Below are 14,956 nucleotides of genomic sequence, written 5' to 3'. Positions count from 1 at the left end.
CAACCTCCGCCTCTCGAGCTCAAGCGATTCTCATGCCTTAGCCACCTGAATAGCTGGGACTACAGGTGTGGGCCACTATGCTCAGCTAATTTTTGTATTTTTAGTAGAGATGGCCAGGCTGGTCTCGAACTCTTGACCTCAAGTGATCCACCTGCTTTGGCCTCCCAAAGTACTGGGATTATAGGTGTGAGCCACTGCCCCCAACCACCACTAAGTTTTTGAATGTGGGCAAATTGCTTATTTCTTGGAGCTTTAGTCTCTCTAGATGCCCTTATCCTTTCTATCTTGCAAGGATACTTTGAAGATAAAATGCAATGTTTTTGGTTTTATCAACTCTTTATTCAGCAAATAATGAGCACTAAATACTGTGCTTAGTACTGGGGGGTCACAAGATGTTTAAATTTTTTTGTGTGTTTCACAGATCAGAGGACAGAAAATGCAGATAAATAATTGTAATAACCGCAGTAAGTGTTCTAATACAAGTATGTACATTTGGCTCTAGAGTCATAGAGTAAGGGGCAGTCAGGCAATCAGTGAAGGCTTCCCAGGGAGATGGGAACTGAGTCCTGAAGCATAATTCGTGGTTTAATGGTAGTAAAATGTTAAACAAGGCAGAGGGTAAAATAATGCATCATCACCATCACAATACTAGCTGTTATTTGTTGAAAAGCTTATAATTCTGACCACATCTCTGCAAGATATTTTCATTTTATAAGTAAGAAAATAGGTTCAAAAGGTTGTGATTTGATCACAGTATGTAATGAAGTCAGTATGGTACATTAGGGAGGTGCAAATAGTTAAGTATCACTGGACAGTAGCAAACAAGCAACAGAAAGGATAAAGATAAAACTGAAAAAGGGGCTCAAGTATGCTATATTCTAGATATTAAAAAATAAAAATAATAAAACTAGTGGTTTCATGACAGACAGGAAAGACTATTTTAACATATATGAGAGACAAAGGATTAATACCTAGTAAAATATGCCTAATTAAACATTGGTTACTATGTGGACCAAGATGTTTTCACTGATCAGTTCTCTCAAACGTTTAAGGAAGCTTTAATACTAAGTTCACAGAAACTCAAAGAAGAGAGGAGGAGGGAGCACTTTCCAACTCATTTATAAAGCCATATATATATATATACCTCTGATACTAGTATGTGACAAAGATTTTATAAAATATTAGCAAATGAAATCCAGAAATATGTAAAAAGGATAATACATGATTACTAAGCAGAGTTTATCTCAGAAATGCAGGATTGGATTTATATTTTAAAAGCTGTATGATTATTGTGATAGATGCAGAATAAGCACTTGACAAAATTTGGTAACCATTTAGAGTAAAAAACTGTTAGCAGGCTGGGAGTGATGGCTCATGCCTGTAATCCTAACACTCTGGGAGGCCAAGACGGGTGGATCACCTGAGGTTAGGAGTTCGAGACCAGCCTGGCCAACATAGTAAAACTCCATCTCTACTAAAACTACAAAAGTTAGCTGGGTGTGGTAGCGTGCACCTGTAGTCCCAGCTACTCGGGAGGCTGAGGCAGGAGAATTGCTTGAACCCAGGAAGCAGAGGTTGCAGTGAGCCAAGATTGCACCACTGCACTCCAGCCTAGGTGACAAAGCAAGACTGTCTCCAGAAAAACAACAACAACAACAACAAAAAACAACCATTAACAACCATGTCCTGAATCTGATAAAGAGTATCTGTGAAAAACCTACTACTAAAATCATGCTTCATGGTGAAATATGAAATACTCTTCCCAAAGATTGGGGGAAAAGCAAGAATACCCACGCTCTTCATTCCTATTAACGTTGTACTAGAAATCCTAGCTAATGCAGTAAGGCAAGAAAAAGAAATAAAATGTTTGAAAGTCAGAAAGGAAGAAGTAAAACTGTTTCTATTTGTAGTTGACGGTGTTTGTTTATGCAGAAAAACCCAAGGAACCTAAAAAATAACTATTAGAACTAATTTATTTAGCAAGACATAAGGTCAGTATACAAAAATCATTATATTTTTATATACTTGCCATAAGTGAAATTTTAAAAAGTTCATTAAAAATAGCATTAAAAAACCATAAAATACTTAGAAATAAATTTAACAAAAAATGTGTAAGACCAGTATCTTGAAGACCATAAAACATTGCTGAGAGAAATTGAAGAAAACCTGAATAAAAGAATATCTACCATGCTCATGGACCGGATGACTCAGTGTGGTTAAGATGTCAGTTCTCGCCGGGCACGGTGGCTCACGCTTGTAATCCCAGCACTTTGGGAGGCCGAGGTGGGCGGATCACGAAGTCAGGAGATCGAGACCATGGTGAAACCCCGTCTCTACTAAAAATACAAAAAAATTAGCCGGGCGTGGTGGCGGGCACCTGTAGTCCCAGCTACTCGGAGAGGCTGAGGCAGGAGAATGGCGTGAACCCGGGAGGCGGAGCTTGCAGTGAGCCGAGATTGCGCCACTGCACTCCAGCCTGGGTGACACAGCGAGACTCCGTCTCAAAAAAAAAAAAAAAGATGTCAGTTCTCGGCCAGGCGCGGTGGCTCACACTTGTAATCCCAGCACTTTGGGAGGCCGAGGTGGGTGGATCACTTGAGGACAGGAGTTCAAGACCAGCCTGGCTAACATGGTGAAACCCCACCTCTACTAAAAGGACAAAAAAATTAGCCAGGCATGGTGGCGGGCACCTATAATCCCAGCTAGTCAGGAAGCTGAGGCAGGAGAATTGCTCGAATCCAGGAGGCGGAGGTTGCAGTGAGCCGAGATCATGCCATTGCAATCCAGCCTGGGCAACAAGAGTGAAACTCCATCTCAAAAAAAAAAAGATATCAGTTCTCCCTATATGCAGTTCCAATCATAATACCAAGCAGGTATTTTGTAGAAAATGCAAAGCTGATTCCTAAAATTTATACGGAAACACAAAGGACCCTTATTTACAAAGAAATTGTAAATAAGAAGGGCAGAGTTTGCAGACTTATGTGAATTGCTTTGGATACTTAGAATAAGACTATAGTAAACAAGACAGTATGTGTGGTGAGTTGAATAGTGTTCCCCCAAATTAATGTCCACCTGGACTCTCAGGATGTGGCTTTATTTGGAAATACAGTCTTTGCAGATGTAACTAGTTAAGATGAGTCCACACTGGATTATGGTGTACCCTAAATCAATGACTGGTGTCCTTATGAGAGAAGGAAAGGACACAGAGACAAAGACACTGAGGGAAAACGCTTATATGATGATGGAGTTAGAGATTGGAGTGATGTATCTGAATGCCAAGGAACCCCAAGGATTGCTAGAAGCCATCAGAAGCTAGGAAGAGGCCAGGAAGAGCCTTAGAGCCTTCATAGGGAGTGTGATATTACCAACAACTGGTTTCAGATTTCTAGACTCCAGAACTGTGAGATAATACATTTTTGTTGTTTTAAGCCGCCTGGTTTGTGGTTCTTTGTCACAGCAGCTCAAGGAAATGAATACAATATGATACTGACATAACAATCAAATTGATCAGTGGAAACAAGTAGTAAACCCAGAAACAGACCCATGTTTATACAGTCATTTGGTTTTCAATAAAAGTGCCAAAGCAATACAACAAGGGAAAAGAAGTGTCTTTTCAACTAATGGTGTTGGCAAAACTGGATTTCCATGTGGGCTTAAAAAAAATTGCCCCTTCCCACATACTATACATAGAAAATAATTCTAAATTCTAACTGAAAAAGCAAAAACTATAAAGCTTCTAGAGGAAAACATCTTTGTAGCTTGGGCGTCGACAAAGATTTCCTAGGACATCTTTATAGCTTTTATAGCTAATGGGAAACATTAGCTATAAAAGAAAAAAACTCATAAATACTTGTGACAAAAAGACATTAGGAAAATAGGCAAGCTAAAGACAGGGATGCCAGGCACATTGGCTCATGCCTGTTATCCCAGCACTTTGGGAGGCCAAGGCAGAGGGGTCGCTGGAGTACAGGAGTTCAAGGCCTGCCTAGGCAACATAGGGAGACCTTGTCTCTACAAAAAAAAATAATAATAATAATTAGCTGGGCATGGTGGCACATACCTGTGGTCCCAGTACTTGGGAGGCTGAGGTGGAAGGATCACTTGGAGGCCAGGTGTGGTGGCTCACACCTGTAATCTCAGCACTTTGGGAGGCTGAGGTAGATGCACTGCTTGAGACCAGGAGTTCAATACCAGCCTGGACAACATGGCAATGGTCTCTATTAAAAATCCAAAAATTAGGCCAGGCATGGTGGCTCACGCCTGTAATCCCAGCACTTTGGGAGGCCAAGGTGGGTGGATCACGTGGTCAGGAGATCAAGACCATCCAGACTAACACTGTGAAACCCCGTCTCTACTAAAAATACAAAAAAACATTAGCTGGGCGTGGTGGCGGGTGCCTGTAGTCCCAGTTACTCGGGAGCCTGAGGCAGGAGAATGGCGTGAACCTGGAAGGCGGAGCTTGCAGTGACCCGAGATCGCGCCACTGCACCCCAGCCTGGGTGACACATGGAGACTCCATCTCAAAAAAAAAGGAAAAAAAAAAAGTCAAAAATTAGCCAGGCATGGTGGCACACACCTGTAGTCCCAGCTACTTGGGAGGCTGAGGGTGACAGGATTGATGCCTGGGAGGTCAAGACTGCAGTGAGATGTGGTTGCATCACTACACTCCAGCTTTGGCAACACAGTGAGACCCTGTCTCATATAAATAAATAGAAATAAATAAATTTTAAAAGAGAGAAATATTTGCAAAGTGTTTATCTGACAAGGGACATATATCCAGTATATATAAAGAACTACAATTGAAAAATAAAAAGACAGCCAACTTCACTAGAAAATGAGCAAGAGTTTGAAAGGCATTTCACAAAGGAAGGTATATAAATTGCCAATAAGCACATTAAAAAATGCTTGATATTATTTGTCACTGGAGAAATGCCAGTTATAACTAGAATAAGATATTAGCCTGCAGGCGCTAGAAAGGCTAAAAGATCAAATGTAGGTAGCTATATGGAGCAGTTGCAACTCTCATACTTTGTTTTTGGGAGTTTAAAATGTACTACAATGTTGGAAAAAGGTCTGGCTGTTTTTTAGAAAACTGAACATATACTTACCCTATTACCCATTAATTTCATTTCTTTCTATACCTACCTATGAGATATGAAAATATATGCACACAAAAAGATTTGTAGAAGAATGTTCATAGCAGTTTTACTTATAATAGCCAAAACCTGGGGATAGCCGAGGTATCTATCAACAAGAGAATGAATAAACAAATTGTGGGTGTATTCATACAATAAAATAATTTTTATATTTTTAGTAGAGATAGGGTTTCACCATCTTGCCCAGGCTGGTCTTGAACTCCTGGCCTCAAGTGATCCACTTGCCTTGGCCTCCTAAAGTGCTGGGATCACAGGCGTGAGCCACCGCGCCTGGCGTGAACTCTAGTTGCTGATATGCAAACTGAAGTAATGGGGTGGAATGCTTGCAACTTACCTCAAAACGCATGAAAAAATGCGTTGATATATGGTCAGAAGAATGGACAGATGACAATATGACAAAAGCAAATATAAAATGTTAGTCATAGAAACCAAATAGTATTTGGGTGTTCACTGTATAGTTATTTTAACTTCACTGTATTTTTGAAATTTTTTATAATATTGGGAAAAATGGTTCTCAAAGGGGAATGATTACAAAAATTATTGTACTTCTCTACTTTGGAATACTGTGTAGCATTTGTCATTGTATAATATGGAAAGACTTTTTAGGCTTTCTCTTAAGGCAAAAACAGATTGTAGAAAAATATAATATTTTAAAAATTAACGTAACACAAAACTATGTGTTTATATGCACACATACCTAAGTTCTCAGAAGAAGTTTGGGGAGGAAATATGCATCTGTTTATATCTGAGAAGAGGATATCTTGGCAGTGGGCTTATGGGTAATACTTCTTTTCTTTTTGTTTACATTAATTTTCTTCAGTGAAAATACATGACATTTTAAAAAACATTTTGCCTTTAGTGATGTAAAAAATGCCTTTTTTGTCATATTTGGTGAGAAAAAATACTAAATTGAGCAACATAATTTCAACTGATAAATGCATCTATGTAAGACGAAAAAGAAACTTAGGTATAAATATTGGTTATGTTAATATTAGGAACATAGTTGATCCACCCACCTCAGCCTCCCAAAATGCTGGGATTACAGGTGTGAGCCACCACGCCTGGCCAGGAAATTTTTTTTAAAGAAGCATTTTAGACATATACAAAAATAAAATAGGATAATGAACCTCCCTGTTTCCATCACCCATCTTCAGTATTACAGGCTCATGCCTGTCATCCCAGCACTTTGGGAGGCTGAGGTAGGTGGATCACCTGAGGTTAGGAGTTTGAGACCAGCCTGGCCGACATGGCGAAACCCCATCTCTAAAAATACAAAAATTAGCTAGGTGTGGTGGTGTGTGCCTGTAGTCTCAGCTACTCAGGAGGCTGAGGCAGGAGAATCGCTTGAATCTGGGAGGTGGAGGTTGCAGTGAGCTGAGATCATGCCACTGCACTCCAGCCTGGGTGACAGAGTGAGACTCTATCTCAAAAAAAAAAAAAAAAAAAAAAAAAAAAAAAAAATATATATATATATATATATATATATATATATATATATGGACCATAGTATTATGAGGATATTTCCTCTTTGCTATTTAGGTTTTGGAGTGGTGTACTTCTTACTGAAAAATTGTCTAAAATTTCACATCCTAGACTTTTCATATAGATTTTGATTTTTTTTTATTAAAGAGGATTGTTAGTAACTTTTCACAATTTTATTAGGATGTAACTAGGTTTAGACCAATAGAGAAAACAGAGCAGCTTGTGCTATTTCTTATATTCATTGATTTGTGATTGATTTTTTTTATTTTTTTATTATTTATTTATTTATTTATTTGTTTATTTATTTTGAGACAAAGTCTCACTCTGTCGCCCAGGCTGAAGTGCAGTGGCACAGTCTTGGCTTACTGCAACCTCTGCCTCCCAGGTTTAGGCGATTCTCCTACTTCAGCCTCCCGAGTAACTGGGACCACAGGCATGTGCCACCACACCCGGCTAATTTTTTGTATTTTTAGTAAAGATAGGGTTTCACCATGTTAGCCAGGATGGTCTTGATCTCCTGACCTGGTAATTTGCCTGCCTTGGCCTCCCAAAGTGCTGGGATTACAGGCATGAGCCATCACGCCCGGCCTGATTACTTTTGTAAAGCTGTTTGCCCTAAACTGTTTGAAAAAGATCTATGGAAATATTTTCTTTTATTGAAATAACACTGGTCTTTTCATTTTGCGAGCTACAGATTTCACTTATTAATTCAAAGTTCAGTAGTCAATATTTAATACTTTCCATATGTCAGGTATGGTACTTAGTCATGTATAAATATGTATTTCATAAATATTAGAGCACATTTAACAGATGTATGTAGTTAATCAGATATTCAAAGAAAGAAGAAATAAGTAAATATCTCTTTTCTATTTGTATGTTTGTAGATATTTAAATAATTTATAATGTTTTGATGTTTGGCAGATTTAGTTATTTTAGTAGCTTGTTTCTATTTGTAGAGAGAAGAAAAAAAAACAGCCTCTCCGCAGTCACTATGATGTGGTTGCAGTCATTACTGCCCTCCTAGGTTAGGGCTGATGTATTGGGGGTCACAGGGAGAGGATAGGGCTTTGTGCCATGAGATTCATGAGGTCAGTGACCACGTCTGTTACTATTTACTCTTCTGTCATCTTCTGGCACAATTCCTGACACATAATAGTTCCTCAGGTATTTGTTTATCAGCCAGTCAAATGAATGAACAGATCTATAATCTAAGGAAAAGAGGTAGGCAAAATAGCAGTATAATTTTGAAATTTATTGTATCAATTCTGACTGAAATATATGTATAATATATATTACATAGATATACAGCCAATTTGTGGGACTAGAATAAAAAGTTGCTACACACACATGTGCACACGCACAGATCAAAACACTCGCTGTATGTAATCATCTATGCAGACTATCCAGTAGAGAGCAGGGTTTTACTTGTGGGAGAATTTAATACAACTTTCTTTTTTTACTATCATGTAAATGCTTACCTCCCTTATAATCATCATTATCATCATAATAAGTAATATATGTTTATTTTTCTTTAATTGTTATAGAAGATTTGACCAATGGCTCTTGATTTTCTTGAAGTTAAGAAATGACGTACATCTTAAATAACTTTTCCCTACTTGCATCCCAGTTTGCATTGTACAGGTTATAAGGTCATGGTGATATTTTAGATTATGCATTCCATCTCAAACAGTAGTTTAGTCGCTTATGTTCTTAAATGACATTTTTAGGTTCCCTTTATGTGTTTCCAAAGCAGCATTAGACATAGGTCTGGAGTGTTGACAGTTGTGAAGAAGTACAGTGCAATAATGCTTCATCAGATAAGTAAGCGATATTGTAAAGCTTGTCAGCAGAGCACTGCAGCAGCCACTCACGTCAGTTTTAAAAGACAAAGGTGGATACCCAAAGGAGACGTGTCAGCCTATTAAGACACTTAAAGTTTAGTATTTTTAGGTTTAACATGGTTGAATAGGCACTTCCCTCTGTCCTTCCCACTAATTACAGCGAAAAACAGGCGACCTTGTATGTAAAACAAACATAAGACTCTGAAAGATAGAAGACCACTGACCAGCAGGGACTATGGGACCCTAGGAGAGTACATGGTACCAAAGTGGTATCAGTAAAGACCTAGTGGGGAGCTTGAACTCTCACCCCAACCCAGCACTATCAAGGTACCTCTCTCACTTTCCACTTTGGGTACTAAAGGCTGACTGGGGAACATGAATTTTTACCCTCAATTGCTAGTAATGAAGTAGCTATCCCATTCCTCTGCTGGCATAGTATCTCAGAAGGCCTGCTCTGGCTGAAGATTTAAATAAGATCCAATTATTGAAAATCTTTATTATAATACCCCAAATATCCAAATTTCAATAAAAAGTCACTCACGACCAGAAAAGAATCAGGAAAATCTCATCTGAATTGAAAAATGAACATCAATAGTCACCAGGAGAATACAGATGTGAATTGTCTGATGATTATTTTAAAGTAGCCATCACAAGAAGGCTGAGAAACATACTTGAAACAAATGAAAAAATAGAAAGTCCCAGCAAAGAAAAAAAAAACTATCCAGAGAAACCAAATGGAAATTTTAAAACTGAAAAATATAATAACTGAATTTTTAAAATGGAATAGACAGGTTTAATGGAGAATGGGGATGATAGAGGAAAGAATCAGTAAACTTTGAAGAAATTAAGAGAAATTACTCAGTCTGAACAGCAGTGAGAAAATAGATGAAAAAACAAAACCCAGAGTTTAGATATAATATTTGTGTCATTGTATGGACAGAAAGGGAGGGGAAGGTGGGTGGGACTGAAAAAATATTCAAAGAAATGATGGCTGAAAACTTCCAAAATTTGACGAAAGTCATAAATCTACAGATTCAAGAAGCTGACCGAAACTTAAGTAGGATAAACCCAAAGAAATTCATACCAAGACATACTATAATTACATTTCTTAAAACCAAAGGCAAAGAAAAAATCTTGAAAGTAGCAAGAGAGAAATGACACAATGCCTATACAGAAAAGCAGTTTGAATGACAATGGATCTCTCATCAGCAAACATGGAGACCAGAAAGAAGTGACACAAAATTTTGAGGACTAAGGAAAGAATTGTCAACCCAGAATTCCATATCCAATTAAGATATTCTTCAGAAAGGAAGAGGAAACCACGATGTTCTCAGGTGAAGGAAAAGAGAACTTGACATCAGTGGACCTAACATAAGGTAATGTCTAAAGAAATTTCCTGAAACAGAAAAGAAATTATAAAAGAAAGGAATCATGGAACATCAGGAAAGAAGAAAGAACAACAAAGAGTAAAAATATAAATATAATAGACTTTTTAAAAACTTTTTTGAATGTTGTAAGTTATGTTTGACTTTTTTCACTGTCTTCAAATATTGTAAAACAGTCTAGTATAGTTATCAATGTATGTAGAGGAAATATTGAAGATATTTACATTATAAATGGAGAAGGGTAAAGGAATTTAAAGGAAGGTAAAGTCTACACTTTACTGGAACTGGTGAAATGTTGACACCAGTAAATGTTGGTAAGTTATATGTAATGCAGTCCTTCAGTAGCTACTTTAAAAAAACATCTATTCAAAGAGATGCAGTCAAGAAACATTTTAGATAAACAAAAATGGAATTTTAAACTATGTTCAAGTAACCCACAAGGAGGAAGGGAAAAGAAAACAGGTAAAAGAAATAAAATGAAATAACAGATTTAAGTTTCAGCATATCAAAGACTACATTAAACATAAATGACCTAAATTCATCTATTAAAAGACAGATTTGCAGTGAATTTTAAAAATGACACACTGCTGTTTACAGGAAGTGATTTCAGACAACAATATAGGTAGGTTGAGAGTAAAGGTAGCTTTATTTATAATAGTACAAAACTGAAAACAACCAAAGTGCCTCTCAGTAGGTGAAGTTGCTAAACAAACTGTTATATTCATACCATGGAATTCTACTTAGTAATGAGGAGGAATCAACTATTGATACTTGCAATAACTTGAATGCCTTTTAAGAGCATTAAGCCATGTAAAAAAAGTCAATTTCAAAAGACTTTATGTTTCCATTTAGGTAATATGGCAAAATTTTTCAGCTGAAAAACAAATTAGTGGGTGTTAGGTGTTAGGCATAGTGAGAGGAAGGAAGCTGAGTGTGACTATAAATGGGTAGCATGAGATCTTTATTGTAGTGGAATGGTTCTGCATCTTGATTTTTGTGGCGATTACAGAAATGTACATGTGATAAAATGCCATAGAGTGACACATATTGTACTGGTATCCTGGTTTTTAGTATGTTATAGTAATGTAAAATGTAACCATTGAGAGAAACTGGGTGAGAGGTATACTGTACCTCTGTAGTATTTTTGTAACATCCTGTGAATCTATAATTATTTCAGAATAAATAGTTTTAAAAAGCAAAAAGGCCCGTAGTCCTAGCTGCTCAGGAGGCTGAGGCTGGAAGAGATTTTTTGAGCCCAGGAGTTCAAGGTTACAGAGAGCTATGGTCATGCCACAGCACTCCAGCCTGGGCAACAGAGCAAGACCCTGTTTCTATTAAAAAAAAAAAAAAAAAAGTAAATTATAAACAGGAAAAGTTTGAATATTTTAAACAAATGCATTAATATATTTTATACATTTTCAGGTATAGAGAAGCCAGTATCTTTAGTGCGTACCTCTAAAATAGTAGAATGTCATCTATGAATATATATGATTTTTTAAAAATTTAGTTTTTTTATTTTTAACAGAGTTAAAGAGGCAGATTATAAAGAGGCAGTCATTTGACTACTCCAAAGTCTTTTTAAAACAAGTCCCACTTTAGAAGATTAGGATTTAGCTCTTATTCTCACTTTCTCTACTACCATAAATGCAAACCTCATTTCTACCTCCCCATTTTCTCACTATAGTTTTCATATTCATTTCAATTACATCAGTAGTCTGTTTTTTCAGTTGGATAGTACAAACACTATTCATATATGGGCTGTGATTGCTTTTCCTCTCTTAAACAACTTTTTGTTTTCTCCAGAATTAATAATTGTCTTTTGTTTACTTAATTTTCTGTATGCTTATGATTAATTGAATTTCAAACTCTCTGAATTACAAATATCCTTCTGTTCATTCTGAATATGTTTACTCATTATCTTAATTTTAAAAGAGAAGTAAACATAGGTTGGGTTTTAGAGTTTTGGTGTAAAGAAAATTCTTAGTGTTAGAATTTACTGGCAAAATCAGGGCAAATATTCTTTGTTACTTTTTCTGTTTACACACATACCCTGTCCAGCTGCAGATAAACAAATGGTTTTACCTTTATTTCAGCTTAGTTCCTAATTTTTGTCAAGAGTCTGTTTCTTCATCGATTCCAAACATTGGTCACATAGGGAAGTAGAAAGAGCTGTGGCATAGAGACCAGAACACTTAGGTTCTTTTTCTGATTTGGTTTTAATTGACCTCAATGTAGGATGATCAGGTAACCTCCTTGGCCTCAGTTTTCTCTGTAATAGTGACAAGATCAGACTAGATTATAACTGAGGCCTCTTCTAGTTAAAATATGATTAAAAGTAGATAAAGTATTTACTTCAGTAGTGACTGTATATGTAGTATCTCTAAATTAAGAGTGTTGTCATTTCCAGTACTTTTAAAGAAATACCCTGATGTTTAGAAAGAAATTAGATTAAAAGGTGTTATAGAGAGGGGAAATTTTATAAAAGACAAAAATGGACCATGCACGGCATCTTTGTTGTGCTTCAAATTATGATACGGGAATTGTGGTTTTCACTTTCCAAGGGTGTCTAGAAAAGAGAAATTCTAAGACCATCAGAAACCTCATTGTTTATTACCCAACAGATTAGATTTGACCCATAGAGTATGCTCTGAAGTCATTAATGTGGCTTTTATGGAGATTTCTTCAATTGTAGACCATTGAAACTAGATGGGTCCTTGGGGGCTTCTAAGAGAGTCCTTGGTGTCTAGCAGCTTCTAGTTGATATAACCAAGGGCACAATATACTGTTTCCATTTGCAAGTGTTTTTACTTTATTGTGAATGTTGTGTGAGGGATATTTGATATTTGGGATACTTAAATTTTTTTCAGAGGGCATTAAGGTGAATTGCCTTAATGCCAAATATACATTTGGAAATGAATTTGTAAGTTTATTTGTATACACCTGTTGATGCATTTTTACATTGTGTTTGGTGATGCTGATAGTGTGCCACTTTATGGGGTTCCATGAAAAGCAGATATGTAATTTCATAACAAACATATTCATTGGTTATTATATTTACTGGTTATTGTTATTCACATAACTTATTTTATTGGTTTTCAGGTACTTGAAGAAGCAGAAGCTCAACATTTGTATCAGTCCATCTTGCCTGATATGGTGAAAATTGCACTCTGTCTGCCAAATATTTGCACCCAGGTTAGTGGATGTAGCTTCCTCAGTAGCTTCCCTGAGACTGACAGTTGAATTTCCCTTAAACTCGAATGGCCAAGGTCACAGAGAGAGAGAGAGACAGACAGAGAGAGAGAGAGAGGAAGAGAAGAGAAGAGAAGAGAAGAGAAGAGAAGAGAAGAGATGGGAAACAGTTTTTGCCAAAGAGGGTAGTAATTTTGCTGTATTAAGGAAAAGGTTAGAGGGTAGAGAGTACTACAAAAGGACATTAAAAATGCAGCATTCCATTCCTCAGCTTCTGTTTACACTGTTGAAGCTTGTTTACTTTGACTTTTTTCTGTCTTTGTTTAAATAACCTCTAACTTAAAAAAGTATTCATTATTTCAAAACATACTAATGGATTTGGAATAGCGTATTTTCAAAATGACTTAATACTACCCACTCCTTCCTAACCCTCCCCCAAAGTGATGTATTCTATAACAAATGAGTTAATGATACTTTCTTAACTTTTTTTGAGACAGAGTCTTGCTCTGTCACCCAGGCTGGAGTGCAGTGGCATAATCTTGGCTCACTGCATCCTCCACCTCCTGGATTCAAGCAATTCTCCTGCCTCAGCCACCCAAGTAGTTGGGATTATAGGCATGTGCCACCATACCTGGCTAAGTTTCTTTTTTTGGAGTGCAGTGGCACAAATCCCAGCTCCCTGCAACTTCTGCCTCCTGGGTTCAAGCAATTCTTGTGTCTCAACTTGCCAAGTAGCTGGGATTACAGGCGTGCGCCACCACACCTGGCTACTTTTTGTACTTTTAGTAGAGACGGGGATTCAGCATGTTTGCCAGGCTGGTCTCAAACTCCTGACCTCAGGTGATGCCTTGGCCTCCCAAAGTGCTGGGATTACAGGTGTGAGCCACTGTGCTGGCCTTAACTTTTAAAAATAAAGAATCCTGTGTTTTATTTTGTTTGGAGTATGCTAATTATATATTGCTACATAACAAATTGTGTCAAAATTAATGGCTTAAAACAATAAACATGTATTATCTCGCAGCTTCTGTTGACTTTGGGAGCAGATTAGCTGACTGAGTGGTTGTGAATCAGGATTTCTCTTGTGGTTGCAGTGAGAATGTCAGCCAGGGTTTCAGTCATCAGAAGGCTTGCCTGGGGCTGAAGGACACACCTCTAAGTTGGCTTACTTACAGAGCTGTTGGCAGAAGGCGCTGACATGGGCCTCTCTATAGGCTAATTGATTGTCCTTATGACGTAATAGCTAACTTCCCCAGAGCAAGCAGTCCAAGGGAGAGAGCAAGGAAGCTGCAGTGTCTTCTATGACCTATTTTTCTCAAGGTACCTAGCATCACTTCTGCTGTTTTTCTGTTCATTAGAAGCTAGCCGATACCCAAGGGGAGGGGTATTAGACTCCACCTCTTTTTTTTTTTTTTTTTTTTTTGAGACTGAATTTCACCCTTGTCCCCCAGGCTGGAATGCAGTGGCATGATCTTGGCTCACTGCAACCTCTGCCTCCTGGGTTCAAGTGATTTTCCTGCCTCAGCCTCCTGAGTAGCTGGGACTACAGGCATGTGCCAGTACACTTGGCTCATTTTTTTGTGTTTTTAGCAGAGACGGAGTTTCACCATTTTGGCCAGGCTGGTCTCAAACTCCTGACCTCATGTGATCCACCCGCCTTTGCCTCCCATGGTGCTGAAATTACAGTCATGAGCCACCATGCCGAAGACTCCACCTCTTAAACAGAGGAGCATCAAGGAATTTGTAAATGTATTTTCAAACCTTCGCAGGGTTTGTTTTGTTCATAATTTTATTCCTGTGTTTCTCACAACCGTGCTTGAATTTGCCTTTGTCTTTTATTTCTAGGGCCAACGCCTCTTGCTGCATGGCTGCTAGCCAGGGTTCTGCTAGCATTTTACTCCACAGG

The 14,956-nt window shown here is 37.6% G+C and overlaps 1 protein-coding gene across 4 annotated transcripts in view; it reads left to right on the top strand.

Moving 5' to 3' along the window:
* Positions 1–14,956, top strand: part of PARG (poly(ADP-ribose) glycohydrolase) — a 136,203-nt gene that overhangs the window by 45,166 nt on the left and 76,081 nt on the right. For all 4 annotated transcript variants that reach the window (XR_001114968.2, XM_030798265.1, XM_003278183.4 and 1 more), the window contains one exon: positions 12,964–13,056. Coding sequence is in view for 3 of the 4 variants with exons in the window: in XM_030798265.1 (XP_030654125.1) it covers positions 12,964–13,056 (93 nt within the window). In the remaining variant the exon portion in view is untranslated. The remainder of the gene's footprint in view (positions 1–12,963; positions 13,057–14,956) is intronic.

The sequence above is a fragment of the Nomascus leucogenys genome, chromosome 18 (assembly GCF_006542625.1).
Source record: "Nomascus leucogenys isolate Asia chromosome 18, Asia_NLE_v1, whole genome shotgun sequence".
NCBI lineage: Eukaryota > Metazoa > Chordata > Mammalia > Primates > Hylobatidae > Nomascus > Nomascus leucogenys.
Note: the sequence above shows the minus strand (reverse complement) of the source record. Positions and strands in the feature narration are given on the sequence as shown.